General features: G+C 57.2%; 1 protein-coding gene across 1 annotated transcript in view; it reads left to right on the forward strand.

The window, feature by feature from the left end:
* The first annotated feature begins 219 nt into the window (after positions 1–219).
* Positions 220–19,014, forward strand: part of LOC138734082 (integrin alpha-D-like) — a 29,382-nt gene continuing 10,587 nt past the window's right edge. Inside the window, exons 1-21 of the mRNA XM_069881638.1 lie at positions 220–298; positions 427–532; positions 2,130–2,233; positions 2,316–2,380; positions 3,743–3,857; positions 3,929–4,059; positions 5,442–5,587; positions 5,831–5,984; positions 7,411–7,561; positions 7,636–7,709; positions 10,057–10,186; positions 10,511–10,653; positions 12,159–12,299; positions 12,975–13,181; positions 13,669–13,793; positions 13,867–14,027; positions 14,509–14,651; positions 14,737–14,856; positions 16,731–16,798; positions 17,619–17,760; positions 18,720–18,827. Of these exons, the coding sequence (XP_069737739.1) occupies positions 259–298; positions 427–532; positions 2,130–2,233; positions 2,316–2,380; positions 3,743–3,857; positions 3,929–4,059; positions 5,442–5,587; positions 5,831–5,984; positions 7,411–7,561; positions 7,636–7,709; positions 10,057–10,186; positions 10,511–10,653; positions 12,159–12,299; positions 12,975–13,181; positions 13,669–13,793; positions 13,867–14,027; positions 14,509–14,651; positions 14,737–14,856; positions 16,731–16,798; positions 17,619–17,760; positions 18,720–18,827 (2,574 nt within the window). The 5' untranslated portion in view covers positions 220–258. The remainder of the gene's footprint in view (positions 299–426; positions 533–2,129; positions 2,234–2,315; positions 2,381–3,742; positions 3,858–3,928; positions 4,060–5,441; positions 5,588–5,830; positions 5,985–7,410; positions 7,562–7,635; positions 7,710–10,056; positions 10,187–10,510; positions 10,654–12,158; positions 12,300–12,974; positions 13,182–13,668; positions 13,794–13,866; positions 14,028–14,508; positions 14,652–14,736; positions 14,857–16,730; positions 16,799–17,618; positions 17,761–18,719; positions 18,828–19,014) is intronic.

The raw sequence follows: 19,014 nt of genomic DNA on the forward strand, positions 1-19,014 counted from the left end.
CCCAGTGCTCCCAGTCCCCCTCCCACTGCCCCCACCCCACCTCCCAGTACCCCCAGTGCCCCTCCCAGTACCCCCAGTGCCCCTCCCAGTGCCCCCAGTGCCCCCGTAGCAGCCCCCCCAGCCCCTCCCGGTGCCCCCAGTGCCCTCCCAGTCCTCCCAGTTCCCCTCCCCCCTCCTCCTCCCACTTCCCCCCCCATTTCCTTCCCCTCCGGCTCCCCAACTTCTCCTCCCAGCTCCCCCAGTTCCTCGGACGCCTCCATGGGACCCAGAGCCCTTCTCCTCGCCCTCTGGGGCTCCAGTAGGTGCTGGGGGGACCTTCTTAAGGGGGGGGGGGGAGAAGATCTTGGGGGCCCCCCACGACCCCCCCAAGTCTGGGGTGTCCCCCCCTTTTTTTCTTAACACCCCCCCCCCCGCAACCCCCCAAAGTTCTCAGCTCGGCTTTGGACTTGGACTCACCCATCGTCTTCTCCGGAGACGCCGACGGAGCCTTCGGAGCCAGCGTCGGGACCTTGGTCGCCACCGACGGTGGAGGGTGAGGAGAAGACCCTGAAAAACATGGGGGGGACCCCAAAAATGAGGTTCCTCACCCCAAAAATGAGGTTTTTCACCCCAAAAATGAGGTTCCTCACCCCAAAAATAAGGTTCTTCATCCCCAAAATAAGGTTCTTCACCCCAAAAATGAGGTTTTCACCCCAAAAAAACTGGTTTGGACCCCAAAAAGGAGGTTCTCCAACCCAAAAATTAGGTTTTTCATCCCACAAAATGAGGTTCCTCACCCCAAAATGAGGTTTTCACCCTAGAAACCCTGGTTTGGACCCCAAGAATGAGGTTCTCCAAACCAAAAATGAGGTTCCTCACCCCAAAAATGAGGTTCCTCACCCCAAAAATGAGGTTCTTCAACCCAAAAATGAGATTTTCACCCCAAAAAAACGTGGTTTGGACCCCAAAAATGTGGTTCTCCAACCCAAAAATGAAGTTCCTCACCCCAAAAATGAGGGTTTCACCGCAAAAATGAGGTTACTCACCCCAAAAATGAGGTTCTTCAACTTAAAAATGAGGTTCCTCACCCCAAAATGAGGTTTTCACCCTAGAAAACCTGGTTTGGACCCCAAGTATGAGGTTTTTCACCCCAAAAATGAGGTTCCTCACCCCAAAAATAAGGTTCTTCATCCCCAAAATAAGGTTCTTCAACCCAAAAATGAGATTTTTCACCCCAAAAAATGTGGTTTGGACTCCAAGAATGAGGTTCCTCACCCCAAAATTGAGGTTCCTCACCCCAAAAATAAGGTTCTTCATCCCCAAAATAAGGTTCTTCACCCCAAAATTGAGGTTTTCACCCCAAAAAACATGGTTTGGACCACAAAAATTAGGTTTTTCATCCCAAAAATTAGGTTCCTCACCCCAAAAATGAGGTTCCTCACCCCAAAAATGTGGGGTTTCACCCCAAAATGAGGTTTTCACCCTAGAAACCCTGGTTTGGACCCCAAGAATGAGGTTCTCCAACCCAAAAATGAGGTTTTCCACCCCAAACTTGAGGTTCCTCACCCCAAAAATAAGGTTCTTCATCCCCAAAATAAGGTTCTTCACCCCAAAATTGAGGTTTTCACCCCAAAAAATGTGGTTTGGGCCCCAAAAAAGTGGTTCTCCAACCCAAAAATGAGGTTCCTCACCCCAAAAATGAGGTTTTCACCCAAAAATGAGGTTCCTCACCCCAAAAACGAGGTTTTCACCCCAAAATGAGGTTCTTCACCCAAAAATGAGGTTTTCACCCTAAAAATGAGGTTCCTCACCCCAAAAATGAGGGTTTCACCCCAAAAAACATGGTTTGGACCCCAAAAATGAGGTTTTTCATCCCAAAAATGATGTTTCTCACCCCTAAATTGAGTTTTTTCACCCAAAAATGAGGTTCTTCACCCCAAAAATGAGGTTCTTCACCCAAAAAATGAGGTTTTTCAACCCCAAAAATAGTTCTTCTGACCCAAAACGACCCCCAAGACCCCATAAAGACCTCCTAGACCCACCAGAAATGGTTCTTCTGCCCCATAAAGACCTCCTGGACCCACCAGAAATGGTTCTTCTGCCCCAAAACGACCTCCAGGCCCCCAATCTTCTCTTCTCCCCCGACCCAGGGTCCTGGTGGGGGCCCCACGTCAACGTCTCGGAGGGGACAGGACGGGTCGGATCTTCTGGTGCCGCTCGAGCTCTGGGACTTGCCAAGAGGTCCCGGTGCCGGGTGAGAAGAACCTCGAGAACTTCTCCAGGTCCTGGATCTTCTCGAGGAAGAGGAGGTTAGACCTCTTGGGCTTGTTCTCCAGGAGCCAAAGGAGCCATCAACGCGTCCTTGGGGTTGACGGTGGCCGTGGGGGATGAAGGAGCTTTGGTGAGCGAGGAGAACCCCAAAAATTTGATAGATGGAGGTGGTTGGACCCCAAAATTGGTCTTTGGGGGGGACGTCAGGGTGGTGGGAACCCAAAATTTGCTAAGTTGAGGAGGTTGGACCCCAAAATTGATCAAATGAAGGAGGTTGGACCTCAAAATTGATCAAAATAAAGAGATTGGACCCCAAAATTGATCAAATTGAGGAGGTTGGACCCCAAAATTGGTCAAATTGAGGAGGTTGGACCCCAAAATTGATTAAAATAAGGAGGTTGGACCCCAAAATTGGTCCAATTGAGGAGGTTGGACCCCAAAATTGGTCAAATTGAGGAGGTTGGACCCCAAAATTGATTAAAATAAGGAGGTTGGCCCCCAAAATTGATCAAATTGAGGATGTTGGACCACAAATTTGGTCTTTCTGGGGGACATAAAGGTGGTTGAACCCCCAAATTGATCAAATTAAGGAGGTTGGACTCCAAAATTGATGAAATGAAGGAGGTTGGACCCCAGAATTGATCAAATTAATGAATTTGGACCTCAATATTGATCAAATTGAGGAGGTTGGACCCCAAAATTGGTCAAATTGAGGAGGTTGGACCTCAAAATTGATCAAATTGAGGAGGTGGGATCCCAAAATTCATCAAATGAAGGAGGTTGGATCCCAAAATTGATCAAACTGAGGAGGTGGGATCCCAAAATTCATCAAATTAAGGAGGTTGGACCCCAAAATTGATCAAATGAAGGAGGTTGGATCTCAAAATTGATCAAATTAAGGAGCTTGGACCCCAAAACCGATCAAATTGAGGAGGTTGGACCCCAAAATTCATCAAATGAAGGAGGTTGGACTCCAAAATTGATGAAATTAAGGAGGTTGGACCCCAAAATTGATCAAATGAAGGAGGTTGGACCCCAAAATTGATCAAATGAAGGAGGTTGGACCCCAAAATTGATCAAATGGAGGAGGTTGGACCCCAAAAATTGGTCTTTCTGGGGGACATCAAGGTGGTTGAACCCCAAAATTGATCAAATTAAGGAGGTTGGATCCTATAATTGGTCAAATTGAGGAGGTTGGACCCCCAAATTGATCAAAATAAGGAGGTTGGATCTCAAAATTGATCAAATTGAGGAGGTTGGACCCCAAAATTGGTCTTTCTGGGGGACATCAAGGTGGTTGAACCTCAAAATTTGCTAAATTGAGGAGGTTGGACCCCAAAATTGGTCTTTCTGGAGGACCTCGAGGTAGTTGAGCCCCCAAAATTGCTCGAATTAAGGTGGTTGAGACCCCCCAAAATTGCTCTTTCTGGAGGCCCTCAAGCTGGTGGGACCCCATAATTGTTCTTCTTGGGTTCCTCTGCCCCTTCTCCAGGTCTGTGGTCCCACCTCGACCCAACCCTGCGGGGAGAACCTCCACCTCCCGGGCTTCTGCGTCTTCCTGGACACCAACCTCCAGCAGCTCCGACGCTTCCCACCTTCTCCTCCAGGTAAGAGAAGGTCCCACCGAGCTTGGGGACCTCCTAGAAGGGGGTTAAACCCCACCTGGACCCCCCTCCAGGTTGTCCCCAGCGCGCGTCCGACATCGTCTTCCTCATCGACGGCTCTGGGAGCATCAAGCCCCGGGAGTTCCAGGAGATGAAGAAATTCGTGGAGAAGGTCATGGAGAACTTCAAGGGCTCCAACACCCAGGTAGGAGGTGACACCGGCCCAAAAATGAGGTTCTTCACCCCAAAAATGAGGTTCTTCAGCCAAAAAATGAGGTTTTCAGCCAAAAATGAGGTTCTCCATCCAAAAAATGAGGTTCTTCACCCCAAAAATGAGGTTCCACGCCCCAAAAATGAGGTTCTTCACCCCAAAAATGAGGTTCTTCACCCCAAAAATGAGGTTCTTCACCCCAAAAATGAGGGATTTTATCCAAAAAGTTATGTTCCTCACCCAAAAAAGTGATTTGGACCCCAAAAATGAGGTTCCTCACCACAAAAATGAAGTTCCTCACCCCAAAAATTAGGGGTTTGACCCAAAAATGAGGTTCTTCACCACAGAAATTAGGTTCTTCAGCCAAATAATGAGGTTTTCATTCAAAACTGAGGTCCTTCACCACAAAAATGAGGTTCTCCATCCAAAAAATGAGGTTCCTCACCATAAAAATGAGGTTTTCATCCAAAAATGAGGTTCTTCACCCCAAAAACGAGGTTCATCAGGCAAAAATGAGGTTCTTCATCCAAAAAAATGAGGTTCTTCAGCCAAATAATGAGGTTTTCATCCGAAAATGAGGTTCTTCACCACAAAAATGAGGTTTTTCACCACAAAAATGAGGGATTTTATTCAAAAAGTTATGTTCTTCACCCAAAAAAAGTGATTTGGACCCCAAAAATGAGGTTCCTCAGCACAAAAATGAGGTTCCTCACCCCAAAAATGAGGTTCTTCAGGCAAAAATTGAGGTTTTCATCAAAAAATGAGGTCCTTCACCACAAAAATGAGGTTCTCCATCCAAAAAATGAGGTTCCTCACCAAAAAATGAGGGGTTTCATATCAAAAATGAGGTTCTTAACCCCAAAATTAGGTTCATCAGGCAAAAATGAGGATTTTGACCCAAAAATGAGGTTCTTCACCCCAAAAATGAGGTTCATCAGGCAAAAATGAGGATTTTGACCCAAAAATGAGGTTCTTCACCACAAAAATGAGGGATTTTATCCAAAAAGTTACATTCTTCACCCAAAAAAGTGATTTGGACCCCAAAAACGAGGTTCTTCAGCCAAAAAATGAGGTTTTCACCCCAAAAATGAGGTTCTTCAACCCCAAAATGAGGTTTTTCAACCCCAAAATGGTTCTTCTGACCCAAAACGACCCCCAAGACCCCAAAAAGACCAGGAAGACCCTCCAAAAATGGTTCTTCTGACCCAAAAACACCTCCCGGACCCCAAAAACACCTCCTAGACCCACCAGAAATGGTTCTTCTGCCCCAAAAAGACCCCCAAGACCCACCAGAAATGGTTCTTCTGCCCCGAAACGGCCTCCACCTCCTCCTCTCGGTGTCTCCTCCACCTTCTCCTCTTGGTTTCTCCTCCCAGTTCTCCCTCACCCAGTTCTCCGACCTCATCCTCCCCCACTTCGACTTCAGGACCTTCCGGAGCTCCTCGGATCCCACCCAGCTCCTCGGCGACGTCCTCCAGCTCGGGGGAAGGACCCACACGGCCTCCGCCATCCACGACGTCCTGTGAGGGTCCCACCACCCCTCAAACCCCCCGGAGATGCCTCCAGGCTCCCACCAACCCCCATAAACCCCCCTGAGATGCCTCCAGGCTCCCACCAACCCCCCTCAAACCCCCCTGAGATGCCTCCAGGGTCCCACCAACCCCCTCAAACCCCCCTGAGATGCCTCCAGGGTCCCACCAACCCCCTCAAACCCCCCTGAGATGCCTTCAGGATCCGTAGGGACCTCCTGGATCTCCTGGACCAGGACACGGAGCTTCACGGAGGCCGCGGGAGCTCGAGAAGAAGCCTTGAAGATCCTCATCGTCATCACCGACGGGAGGAAGTTCAAGGATAGTTTGGAGTACGAGGACGTGATCCCCGAGGCTGAGAAGATGGGGGTCATCCGCTATGCAATAGGGGTGAGGGACATCCCATAATATCCACTCTCCATCTCCTCCATCTCCTCATCTCCATCTCCTCCATCTCCATCTCCTCCATCTCCATCTCCTCCATCTCCATCTCCATAATCTCCTCCATCTCCGTCTCCTCCGTCTCCTCCGTCTCCTCCATCTCCGTCTCCTCCATCTCCGTCTCCTCCATCTCCGTCTCCTCCATCTCCATCTCCTCCATCTCCATCTCCATCTCCATCTCCATCTCCATCTCCATCTCCATCTCCTCCATCTCCTCCATCTCCATCTCCTCCACCTCCATCTCCATCATCTCCTCCACCACCTCCATCTCCTCCATCTCCATCTCCTCCATCTCCATCTCCTCCATCTCCTCCATCTCCTCCATCTCCTCCATCTCCTCCATCTCCTCCATCTCCTCCATCTCCTCCATCTCCATCTCCATCTCCTCCACCTCCATCTCCATCATCTCCTCCACCATCTCCATCTCCTCCATCTCCATCTCCTCCATCTCCATCTCCTCCATCTCCATCTCCTCCATCTCCTCCATCTCCTCCATCTCCTTCATCTCCATCTCCATCTCCTCCACCTCCATCTCCATCATCTCCTCCATCACCTCCATCTCCTCCATCTCCTCCTCCATCTCCTCCATCTCCATCTCCTCCACCTCTTCCATCTCCTCCACCTCTTCCATCTCCTCCATCTCCTCCATCTCCTCCATCTCCTCCATCTCCTCCATCTCCTCCATCTCCTCCATCTCCTCCATCTCCTCCATCTCCTCCATCTCCTCCATCTCCTCCATCTCCATCTCCATCTCCTCCACCTCCATCTCCATCATCTCCTCCACCACCTCCATCTCCACCACCTCCATCTCCACCACCTCCATCTCCTCCATCTCCATCTCCTCCATCTCCATCTCCTCCATCTCCATCTCCTCCATCTCCATCTCCTCCATCTCCTCCTCCATCTCCTCCTCCATCTCCTCCTCCATCTCCATCATCTCCTCCATCTCCTCCATCTCCATCTCCTCCATCTCCATCTCCTCCATCTCCATCTCCTCCATCTCCTCCATCTCCTCCATCTCCTCCATCTCCTCCATCTCCTCCATCTCCTCCATCTCCATCTCCATCATCTCCTCCACCACCTCCATCTCCACCACCTCCATCTCCACCACCTCCATCTCCTCCATCTCCATCTCCTCCATCTCCATCTCCTCCATCTCCTCCTCCATCTCCTCCTCCATCTCCTCCTCCATCTCCTCCTCCATCTCCTCCTCCATCTCCATCTCCTCCTCCATCTCCATCATCTCCTCCATCTCCTCCATCTCCATCTCCTCCATCTCCATCTCCTCCATCTCCATCTCCTCCATCTCCATCTCCATCTCCTCCATCTCCTCCATCTCCATCTCCATCTCCATCTCCATCTCCTCCATCTCCAGGTGGGTCGCTCCTTCTCCCACCCGGACGCCCTCCAGGAGCTCCTCACCATCTCCTCCCCCCCCGGCCACGACCACGTCTTCCGCGTCGACAACTTCCAGGCTCTCCAGGGCATCCAGGACCAGCTCCAGGACAAGATCTTCTCCCTCGAGGGTCTGTGGGGACCCCTAGAAGTTTGGGGTGACCCTTATTGTCTTCTCCTCACCCTCCTCCTCCTCCTCCTCCAGGAACCTCCTTGGCGCAGGGAAGCTCCTTCCAGCTGGAGATGAGCCAGGAGGGCTTCAGCGCCACCATCACCCCCGTGAGTGGCCTTGGGGGGCACCTCCAGGAGGCTCTGGAGAAGGTTTTGGGGTCTCCAGGAGGTTCTAGACTAGGTTTTGGGGCCTCCAGGAGGTTCTAGAGAAGGTGTTGGGGTCTCCCGGCGGTTCTGGAGAAGGTTTGGGGGCCTCCAGGAGGTTCTAGAGAAGGTTTTCAGATCTCCAGGAGATTCTAGACTAGGTTTTGGGGCCTCCAGGAGGTTCTAGAGTAGGTTTTGGGGCCTCCAGGATGTTCTAGAGAAGGTTTTGGGGTCTCCAGGAGGGTCTAGAGAAGGTTTTGGGGTCTCCAGGAGGTTCTAGAGAAGGTGTTGGGGTCTCCAGGAGGTTCTGGAGAAGGTTTTTGGATCTCCAGGAGGTTCTAGAGAAGGTTTTGTGCCCTCCAGGAGGTTCTAGAGAAGGTTTTGGGGTCTCCAGGTGGTTCTAGAGAAGGTTTTGTGGGCCCCAGGAGGTTCTGGAGAAGGTTTTTGGATCTCCAGGAGGTTCTAGAGAAGGTTTTGTGCCCTCCAGGAGGTTCTAGAGAAGGTTTTGGGGTCTCCAGGAGATTCTAGAGAAGGTTTTGTGCCCTCCAGGAGGTTCTAGAGAAAGTTTTGGGGTCTTCAGGAGGTTCTGGAGAAGGTTTTGTGGCCTCCAGGAGGTTCTAGACTAGGTTTTGGGGTCTCCAGGAGGTTCTAGAGAAGGTGTTGGGGCCTCCAGGAGGTTCTGGACAAGGTTTTGTGGCCTCCAGGTGGTTCTAAAGAAGGTTTTGGGGCCTCCAGGAGGTTCTGGACAAGGTTTTGTGGCCTCCAGGTGGTTCTAAAGAAGGATTTGGGGCCTCCAGGAGGTTCTGGAGAAGGTTTGGGGGCCTCCAGGATGTTCTAGAGAAGGTTTTCAGATCTCCAGGAGATTCTAGACTAGGTTTTGGGGCCTCCAGGAGGTTCTGGAGATGTTGGTTCCTCCATAAGAACCTCAGGAACTTGGTTCCTCCAGGAGGTTCTGGAGAACTTGGGCCTCCAGGAGGTTCTAGAGAAGGTTTTGGGGCCTCTAGGAGGTTCTAGAGAAGGTTTTGGAAACTCCAGGAGGGTCTGGAGATGGTTTTGAGAGCTCCAGGAGGTTCTGGAGAAGGTTTTGGGGCCTCCGGGAGGTTCTAGAGAAGGTTTTGGGGTATCCAGGGGGTTCTAGAGAAGGTTTTGGGGTCTCCAGGAGGTTCTAGAGAAGGTTTTCAGATCTCCAGGAGATTCTGGAGAAGGTTTTGGGGCCTCCAGGAGGTTCTAGAGTAGGTTTTGGGGCCTCCAGGATGTTCTAGAGAAGGTTTTGTGGTCTCCAGGAGGGTCTGGTGAAGGTTTTGGGGCCTCCGGGAGGTTCTAGAGAAGGTTTTGGGGTATCCAGGGGGTTCTAGAGAAGGTTTTGGGGCCTCTAGGAGGTTCTAGAGAAGGTTTTGGAAACTCCAGGAGGGTCTGGAGATGGTTTTGAGAGCTCCAGGAGGTTCTGGAGAAGGTTTTGGGGCCTCCGGGAGGTTCTAGAGAAGGTTTTGGGGTATCCAGGAGGGTCTGGTGAAGGTTTTGGGGCCTCCGGGAGGTTCTAGAGAAGGTGTTGGGGCCTCCAGGAGGTTCTGGAGAAGGTTTTGGGTCTCCCGGAGGTTCTAGAGAAGGTTTTGGGGGGCCCAGGAGGTTCTGGAGAAGGTTTTTGGATCTCCAGGAGGTTCTGGAGAAGGTTTTGTGCCCTCCAGGTGGTTCTAGAGAAGGTGTTGGGGTCTCCAGGAGGTTCTGGAGAAGGTTTGGGGGCCTCTAGGAGGTTCTATAGAAGGTTTTGGGGTCTCCAGAAGGTTCTGGAGAACGATTTGGGGTCTCCAGGAGGTCCTAGAGAAGGTTTTAGGGTCTCCAGGAGGTTCTGGAGAACGATTTGGGGTCTCCAGGAGGGTCTGGAGAAGGTTTTTGGGTCTCCAGGAGGTTCTAGAGAAGGTTTTGGGGCCACCAGGATGTTCTGGAGAAGGTTTTGGGGTCTCCAGGAGGTTCTAGAGAAGGTTTCGGGGTCTCCAGGATGTCCTAGAGAAGGTTTTCGGATCTCCAGGCGGTTCTATAGAAGGTTTTGGGGTCTCCAGAAGGTTCTGGAGAAGTTTTTTGGGCCTCCAGGAGATTCTATAGAAGGTTTTGGGGCCTCCAGGAGGTTCTGGAGATGTTGGTTCCTCCATAAGAACCTCAGGAACTTGGTTCCTCCAGGAGGTTCTGGAGAACTTGGGCCGCCAGGAGGTTCTAGAGAAGGTTTTGGGGTCTCCAGGGGGTTCTAGAGAAGGTTTTGGGGTCTCCAGGAGGTCCTGGGGCTGGAGGTGACCCCTGTCTTGGTCTCGGGGTGCAGGAGGGCCCCTTGCTGGGCTCGGTGGGCGCCTACAGCTGGTCCGGGGGGGCCTGGCTCTACGGCAGCTCCGGGGACGTCACCTGGCTCAACGCGTCCCATGGAGGCCACCAGATGGACAACAGCTACCTGGGTGAGTCTGGAGACCCTGGAGCTCCAGGAGGTTCTGGAGATCTTGGTTCCTCCAGGAGGTTCTGGAGATCTTGGTTCCTCCAGGAGAACCTGCAGATCTTGGTTCCTCCAGGAAGTTCTGGAGATCTTGGTTCCTCCAGGAGGTTCTGGAGATCTTGGTTCCTCCAGGAGAACCTGCAGATCTTGGTTCCTCCAGGAGAACCTGCAGATCTTGGTTCCTCCAGGAGGTTCTGGAGATCTTGGTTCCTCCAGGAGAACCTGGAGATCTTGGGGTCTCCACGATCTCCTGGAGGTCCCGGTGACCCCGATGTCCCCGTGTCCCCAGGCTACGCGGCCGAGTCCCTGCTCCTGGGTGGCCACCAGGCCCTGGCTCTGGGCGCCCCTCGCTCCGGCCACCTGGGGCGTCTTCTCCTCTTCCAGCGCCGTGGGACCCGCTGGGACCTGCTGGACGAGGCCTCGGGGACCCAGGTCAGGGGGACACAGGGTGGGTTGAGGTCTCCATGGGGTCTCAGGGGTGGGTTGAGGGTCTCCATGGGGTCTCAGGGGTGGGTTGAGGGTCTCCATGGGGTCTCAGGGGTGGGTTGAGGGTCTCCATGGGGTCTCAGGGGTGGGTTGAGGGTCTCCATGGGGTCTCAGGGGTGGGTTGAGGGTCTCCATGGGGTCTCCAGGGGTGGGTTGGGGTCTCCATGGGGTCTTCAGGGGTGGGTTGAGGGTCTCCATAGGGTCTCAGAGGTGGGTTGAGGGTCTCCATGGGGTCTCAGGGGTGGGTTGAGGGTCTCCATGGGGTCTCAGTGGTGGGTTGAGGGTCTCCATGGGGTCTCAGGGGTGGGTTGAGGGTCTCCATGGGGTCTCCAGGGGTGGGTTGAGGGTCTCCATGGGGTCTCCAGGGGTGGGTTGAGGGTCTCCATGGGGTCTCCAGGGGTGGGTTGAGGGTCTCCATGGGGTCTCAGGGGTGGGTTGAGGGTCTCCATGGGGTCTCCAGGGGTGGGTTGAGGGTCTCCATGGGGTCTTCAGGGGTGGGTTGGGGTCTCCATGGGGTCTCAGGGGTGGGTTGGGGTCTCCATGGGGTCTTCAGGGGTGGGTTGAGGGTCTCCATGGGGTCTCCAGGGGTGGGTTGAGGGTCTCCATGGGGTCTCCAGGGGTGGGTTGGGGTCTCCATGGGGTCTCCAGGGGTGGGTTGAGGGTCTCCATGGGGTCTCAGGGGTGGGTTGAGGGTCTCCATGGGGTCTCAGGGGTGGGTTGAGGGTCTCCATGGGGTCTCAGTGGTGGGTTGAGGGTCTCCATGGGGTCTCAGGGGTGGGTTGAGGGTCTCCATGGGGTCTCCAGGGGTGGGTTGAGGGTCTCCATGGGGTCTCCAGGGGTGGGTTGAGGGTCTCCATGGGGTCTCCAGGGGTGGGTTGAGGGTCTCCATGGGGTCTCAGGGGTGGGTTGAGGGTCTCCATGGGGTCTCCAGGGGTGGGTTGAGGGTCTCCATGGGGTCTTCAGGGGTGGGTTGGGGTCTCCATGGGGTCTCAGGGGTGGGTTGGGGTCTCCATGGGGTCTTCAGGGGTGGGTTGAGGGTCTCCATGGGGTCTCCAGGGGTGGGTTGAGGGTCTCCATGGGGTCTCAGGGGTGGGTTGAGGGTCTCCATGGGGTCTCCAGGGGTGGGTTGAGGGTCTCCATGGGGTCTCAGGGGTGGGTTGAGGGTCTCCATGGGGTCTCCAGGGGTGGGTTGGGGTCTCCATGGGGTCTCAGGGGTGGGTTGGGGTCTCCATGGGGTCTCCAGGGGTGGGTTGGGGTCTCCATGGGGTCTCAGGGGTGGGTTGAGGGTCTCCAGGGGTCTCCATGGGGTCTCAGGGGTGGGTTGAGGGTCTCCATGGGGTCTCAGGGGTGGGTTGAGGGTCTCCATGGGGTCTCAGGGATGGGTTGGGGTCTCCAGGGGTGGGTTGGGGTCTCCATGGGGTCTCAGGGGTGGGTCGGGGTCTTCTCCTCAGGTGGGAGGAGCCTTCGGGGCGTCCCTGCTGGCGCTGGACACGGACGGGGATGGTTCGGCCGAGCTCCTCCTGGTGGGGTCTCCCCTCTTCTTCGGGAGCGGCAGCGGGGGACGCGTGGACCTCTGCGACCTCCACCCCGAGGTGGGACCCCCAGGAGACCCCAACCCACCTCCCAGACCCCATGGAGACCCCAACCCACCACCCTGAGGAGCTTCAGAACCTCATGGAGACCCCAACCCACCTCCTGAGAACCTCATGGAGACCCCGTCCCACCTCCTGAGGAGCTTCAGAACCTCATGGAGACCCCATCCCACCTCCTGAGGAGCTTCAGAACCTCATGGAGACCCCAACCCACCTCCTGAGGAGCTTCAGAACCTCATGGAGACCCCAACCCACCTCCTGAGGAGCTTCAGAACCTCATGGAGACCCCAACCCACCTCCTGAGGAGCTTCAGAACCTCATGGAGACCCCAACCCACCTCCCTGAGGAGCTTCAGAACCTCATGGAGACCCCAACCCACCTCCTGAGGAGCTTCAGAACCTCATGGAGACCCCAACCCACCTCCTGAGAACCTCATGGAGACCCCAACCCACCTCCTGAGGAGCTTCAGAACCTCATGGAGACCCCAACCCACCTCCCTGAGGAGCTTCAGAACCTCATGGAGACCCCAACCCACCACCCTGAGGAGCTTCAGAACCTCATGGAGACCCCATCCCACCTCCCTGAGGAGCTTCAGAACCTCATGGAGGCCCCATTCCACCTCCTGAGGAGCTTCAGAACCCCATGGAGACCCCATGAGGACCTTCTTCTCCCCAGGCCCCTCGTCTCCGCTGCTCCCGTGTCCTCCGAGGAGACCCCGGCCACCCCCTGGGTCGCTTCGGGTCCAGCCTGGCCCTGGTGGGGGACGTGGACGGGGACCGGTGGCCCGAGGTGGCCGTGGGGGCCCCCCTGGAGGACCAGGAGCGGGGAGCCGTCTACATCTTCCAAGGGTCCTGGAGAGGAGTCCAAGGCCGGTACAGCCAGGTGGGACCTGGAGAGGTTCAGGGTGGTGGGAACGTCCTGGAGATGGAGAAATCGGGGACCTGGAGAGGTTCTGGGTGGTGGGAACGTCGTGGAGATGGAGAAATTGGGGACCTGGAGAGGTTCTGGGTGGTGGGAACGTCGTGGAGATGGAGAAATCGGGGACCTGGAGAGGTTCTGGGTGGTGGGAACATCCTGGAGATGGAGAAACTGAGGACCTGGAGAGGTTCTGGGTGGTGGGAACGTCCTGGAGATGGAGAAATCGGGGACCTGGAGAGGTTCTGGGTGGTGGGAACGTCCTGGAGATGGAGAAATTGGGGACCTGGAGAGGTTCTGGGTGGTGGGAACGTCCTGGAGGTGGAGAAATTGGGGACCTGGAGAGGTTCTGGGTGGTGGGAACGTGGGTTTTGAGGAGTTCCTGGTGCCGTGGAGGCCATGGGAGCTGCAGAAGCTCCTCTCCAGAAGGTCCCACGTCTTCTCCTGCTCCCAGCGCATCTCCGGGTCGCGTTTCTCCACGCGGCTCTTCGGCCGAGCCCTCAGCGGTGGCCGCGACGTCACCGGGGACCTTCTCCCGGACCTCGCGGTGGGAGCCCAGGGCCGGGTCCTTCTTCTCAGGTGGGTTCCCAGCCTGGACCTCCCTCCAGGGGGCCACCAGGGCTCCTCCATCACCTCCTCCTTCTCCTTCCAGGGCTCGTCCACGCCTCGAGGTCCAGGTGAACGTGACCTTCCAGCCCCAGGAGGTCCCGGTGCCCACCGGGGAGCGATGCCGGGGGGAGGACACGACCCCCAGGGAGGTGGCCAAGGCCACCATCTGCTTCGTGGCCACCAAGGGGACCAACGACAACTACGGTGATGACCTCAGCCCCCCACCCCAGACCTCCTAAACCCCCTTGAGATGTTCTTATGGCCTCCTGAACCCCCCTGAGATGCCCTCAAGCCCCCCCAGATCTCCCCTATGACCCCCTAAACCCCTTCGAGGTGTTCTTATGGGCTCCTGAACCCCCTGAGATGTCCTCAAGCCCCCCCAGATCTCATCTATGACCCCTTAAACCCCCTTGAGATGTTCTTGTGGCCTCCTGAACCCCCCAAGATGCCCTCAAGCCCCCCGAGATCTCATCTATGACCCCCTAAACCCCTTTGAGATGTTCTTATGGGCTCCTGAACCCCCTGAGATGCCCTCAAGCCCCCCCAGCTCCCCCCTATCACCCCCTAAACCCCATCTAGACGTGGTTATGGGCTCCTGAACCCCATCTAGATGCAGTTCTGGGGTCCCGAACCCCCCTGAGATGCCCTCAAGCCCCCCCAGACGCCCCCCCGTGTCCCCCCCCAGGCCCGAGGCTGTCGGCCGAGGTGCCGTTCCGGGTGAGGCTGGAGCCGGCGTCGCGGTTGGTGTCGGTCGGAGGCTCCGAGCTGAGCGGGACGGAGACCGTGAGCCTGGGCCGGAGGTGTCGGAGCTTGGCCCTGGGCCTGCTGGTGGGTTCGGAGGGACAGACGGACACGTGGGAGGGCTGGATGGACAGATGGACATTGCCGGGGGCGGGGGTGGTCTTCTCCTCAGGGTTGTCCCCGGGACACCAGGACCCCCCTGCGGTTGCGACTCAGCTACGGGTACCCGGAGCCCCCCCAGGGTCAGAGGGTCGCGTTGAGGCCCCCGGGACAGACGGACGTCACCGCCACGGTCAGACACACGGACACGGGGGACAGGGGGAGGATGGAGAGAGGGGGTGGATGGACAGATGGACACAGGGATGGATGGAGGGGAGGGGATGGACAGATGGACATGGGGTGGGATGGGATGGACAGATGGACACAGGGATGGAGAGAGGGGGTGGATGGACAGATGGACACAGGGATGGAGGGAGGGGATGGATGGACAGATGGACACAGATGGAGGGATTGGATGGATGGACAGATGGACACAGGGAGGGAGGGAGGGGATGGATGGACAGATGGACACAGATGGAGGGATTGGATGGATGGACAGATGGACACGGGGATGGGTGGAGGGAGGGGATGGATGGACAGATGGACACGGGGATGGAGGGAGGGGATGGATGGACAGATGGACACGGGGATGGAGGGAGGGGATGGATGGACAGATGGACACGGGGATGGAGGGATTGGGTGGATGGACAGATGGACACAGATGGAGGGATTGGATGGATGGACAGATGGACACGGGGATGGAGGGAGGGGATGGGATGGACAGATGGACACAGGGAGGGATGGAGGGGATGGATGGACAGATGGACACAGATGGAGGGAGGGGATGGATGGACAGATGGACACAGGGATGGAGGGAGGGGATGGGATGGACAGATGGACACGGGGATGGATGGACAGATGGACACGGGGAGGGAGGGAGAGGATGGATGGACAGATGGACACAGGGATGGATGGAGGGAGGGGATGGATGGACAGATGGACACAGATGGAGGGAGGGGATGGATGGACAGATGGACACGGGGATGGAGGGAGAGGATGGATGGACAGATGGACACAGGGATGGATGGAGGGAGGGGATGGATGGACAGATGGACACAGATGGAGGGAGGGGATGGATGGACAGATGGACACAGGGAGGGATGGAGGGGATGGGATGGACAGATGGACACAGGGATGGAGGGAGGGGATGGATGGACAGATGGACATGGGGATGGAGGGAGGGAGGGGATGGATGGACAGATGGACACGGGGATGGATGGAGGGAGGGGATGGATGGACAGATGGACACGGGGATGGATGGAGGGAGGGGATGGATGGACAGATGGACACGGGGATGGAGGGAGGGAGGGGATGGATGGACAGATGGACACGGGGATGGATGGAGGGAGGGGATGGATGGACAGATGGACACGGGGATGGATGGAGGGAGGGGATGGATGGACAGATGGACATGGGGATGGAGGGAGGGAGGGGATGGATGGACAGATGGACACGGGGATGGATGGAGGGAGGGGATGGATGGACAGATGGACACGGGGATGGATGGAGGGAGGGGATGGATGGACAGATGGACACGGGGATGGAGGGAGGGGATGGATGGACAGATGGACACAGGGATGGAGGGAGGGGATGGATGGACAGATGGACACGGGGATGGAGGGAGGGCATGGATGGACAGATGGACACGGGGTGGGAGGGAGGGGATGGGATGGACAGATGGACACGGGGATGGAGGGATTGGGTGGATGGACAGATGGACACAGGGAGGGTTCGAGGGGATGGATGGACAGATGGACACGGGGATGGAGGGATTGGGTGGATGGACAGATGGACACGGGGATGGATGGACAGATGGACACAGGGAGGGATGGAGGGGATGGATGGACAGATGGACACAGGGATGGAGGGAGGGGATGGATGGACAGATGGACACAGGGAGGGAGGGAGGGGATGGGATGGACAGATGGACACGGGGATGGATGGACATAGGGCTGCAGAGCCGGGCTGAGGGGGGTGGACAGACGGACACGGGGAGGGCTGGAGGGAGGGGCTGGATGGACAGACGGACACGGGGACGGCCGGACAGACGGACACGTGTGCCGGCAGCTGCCGTTCTCGCGGGGCTGCGCCGGCCCCTGTCGCCCCGACCTCCACCTCTCCCTGAGCCGCCCCAGGTACGAGCCCTGGGCCACCGACCCGGGGCCCTGGGCCACCAACCTGACCCCTGGGCCACCAACCCAGGGCCCTGGGCCACCAACCTGACCCCTGGGCCACCGACCCGGGGCCCTGGGCCACCAACCTGACCCCTGGGGCCACCAACCTGACCCCTGGGCCACTAATCTGACCCCTGGGCCACCAACCTGACCCCTGGGCCACTAAACTGACCCCTGGGCCACTAATCGAACCCCTTGGGCCACCAACCTTACCCCTGGGCCACTAACCAGACCCCTGGGCCACTAACCAGACCCCTTGGGCCACCAACCCTGACCCCTGGGGCCACCAACCCTGACCCCTGGGCCACCAAACTGACCCCTGGGCCACCAATCTGATCCCTGGGGCCACCAACCTGACCCCTGGGCCACTAAACTGACCCCTGGGCCACCAATCTGACCCCTGGGGCCACTAAACTGACCCCTGGGCCACCAATCTGACCCCTGGGCCACTAAACTGACCCCTTGGGCCACCAATCTGACCCCTGGGGCCACTAACCCTGACCCCTGGGCCACTAATCTAACCCCTTGGGCTACCAACCCTGACCCCTTGGGCCACCAACCTGACCCCTGGGCCACCAATCTGACCCCTGGGCCACCAACCCTGACCCCTTGGGCCACTAAACTGACCCCTGGGGCCACTAATCAAACCCCTTGGGCCACTAAACTGACCCCTGGGCCACCAACCTGGCCCCTTGGACCACTAACCTGAACCCTGGGGCCACCCCTGTGAACCGTGGCCACCCCCCTGAGCCTGTGGCTACCACGTTGTCCCTCCCGGTAGCCACGAGCCCCTGGTGGTGGGGGTGGCCGAGGCGCTGGACGTCACCCTGGGGCTCGTCAACCGCGGCCACGAGGCCCCCGGGGCCACCGTGCGGCTCCTCCACGGCCACCAGCTCGCCCTGCGCCGAGCCCACCTGCTCCAGGTGAGACCGCGGCCACCAAGACCCCCCCCGGGGCCACCAAACCCCCCCCCGGGGCCACCAAAACCCCCTTGAGATGTTGTTACGGAGCTTGGAGGCCACCAAAACCCCTCTTGGGCCACCAAAACCCCTCCTGGGGCCACCAAAACCCCCTTGAGATGTGGTTATGGAGCCCTTGGGCCACCAAACCCCCATCTTGGGCCACCAAAACCCCCTTGAGATGTTGTTATAGAGCCCTTGGGCCACTATAACCCCTCCCGGGGCCACCAAACCCCCCCACTTGGGCCACCAAAACCCCCTTGAGATGTTGTTATGGAGCCTTTGGGCCACCAAAATCCACCCTGGGGCCACCAAAACGCCCCTGGGGACACCAAAACCCCCTTGAGATGTTGTTATGGAGCCCTTGGGCCACCAAAACCCACCCTGGGCAACCAAACCCCTCCTGGGGCCACCAAAACCCCCCTGAGATATTGTTATGGAGCCCAGGGGCCACTAAAACCTCTCCTGGGGCCACCAAAACCCCCTTGAGATGTTGTTATAGAGCCCAGGGGCCACCACAACCCACCCTTGGGCCACTAAAACCCACCCTGGGGCCACCAAAACCCACCCTGGGGCCACCAAAACCCCCTTGAGATGTTGTTATGGAGCCCCAGGAGCCACCTTGGGCCACCAAAACCCCCTCTTGGGCCACTAAAACACCCCTGGGGCCACCAAAACCCCCTTGAGATGTTGTTATGGAGCCCAGGGGCCACCAAAACTCCTCTTGGGCCACCAAACCCCCATCTTGGGCCACCAAACCCCCTTGAGATGCCACCAGGACCTCCCAGAGCCCCTTTGGGCCACCAAAACCCCCATCTTGGGCCACCAACCCCCCCTTCCAGACGTGGTTGTGGACCCCAGGAGCCTGGTGGCCCCCGGAGAGGCCTCGGTGGCCCCCGCTGAGCCCCTGGTTGCCCCCCCAGGCCAGCGGGAGCCCCGGGTCCCTGCGGTGCCGCTCGGAGGAGCCGCTGGGCCGCACGCGCTCGACCCTCTGCCTGCTCGACCCCGACGGCTTCCGCGCCGGCGCTGAGGTAGCCCTGGGCTACCAACCCCCATCTCGGGGCTACCGACCAGCCCCGGGGTCACCAGGACACCCCCCCGTCTCCCTGGGTGGCCCTGGGCTACCAGATCCGTCCTGTGGGCTACCAAACTGTGCTTGGGGCCACCAATCTCTCCCTGTGGCTACCAGTCCTGAGCCCTGGGCCACTAATTTAACCC

Source organism: Phaenicophaeus curvirostris, unplaced genomic scaffold, assembly GCF_032191515.1.
Source record: "Phaenicophaeus curvirostris isolate KB17595 unplaced genomic scaffold, BPBGC_Pcur_1.0 scaffold_55, whole genome shotgun sequence".
NCBI classification, from domain to species: Eukaryota; Metazoa; Chordata; class Aves; order Cuculiformes; family Cuculidae; genus Phaenicophaeus; species Phaenicophaeus curvirostris.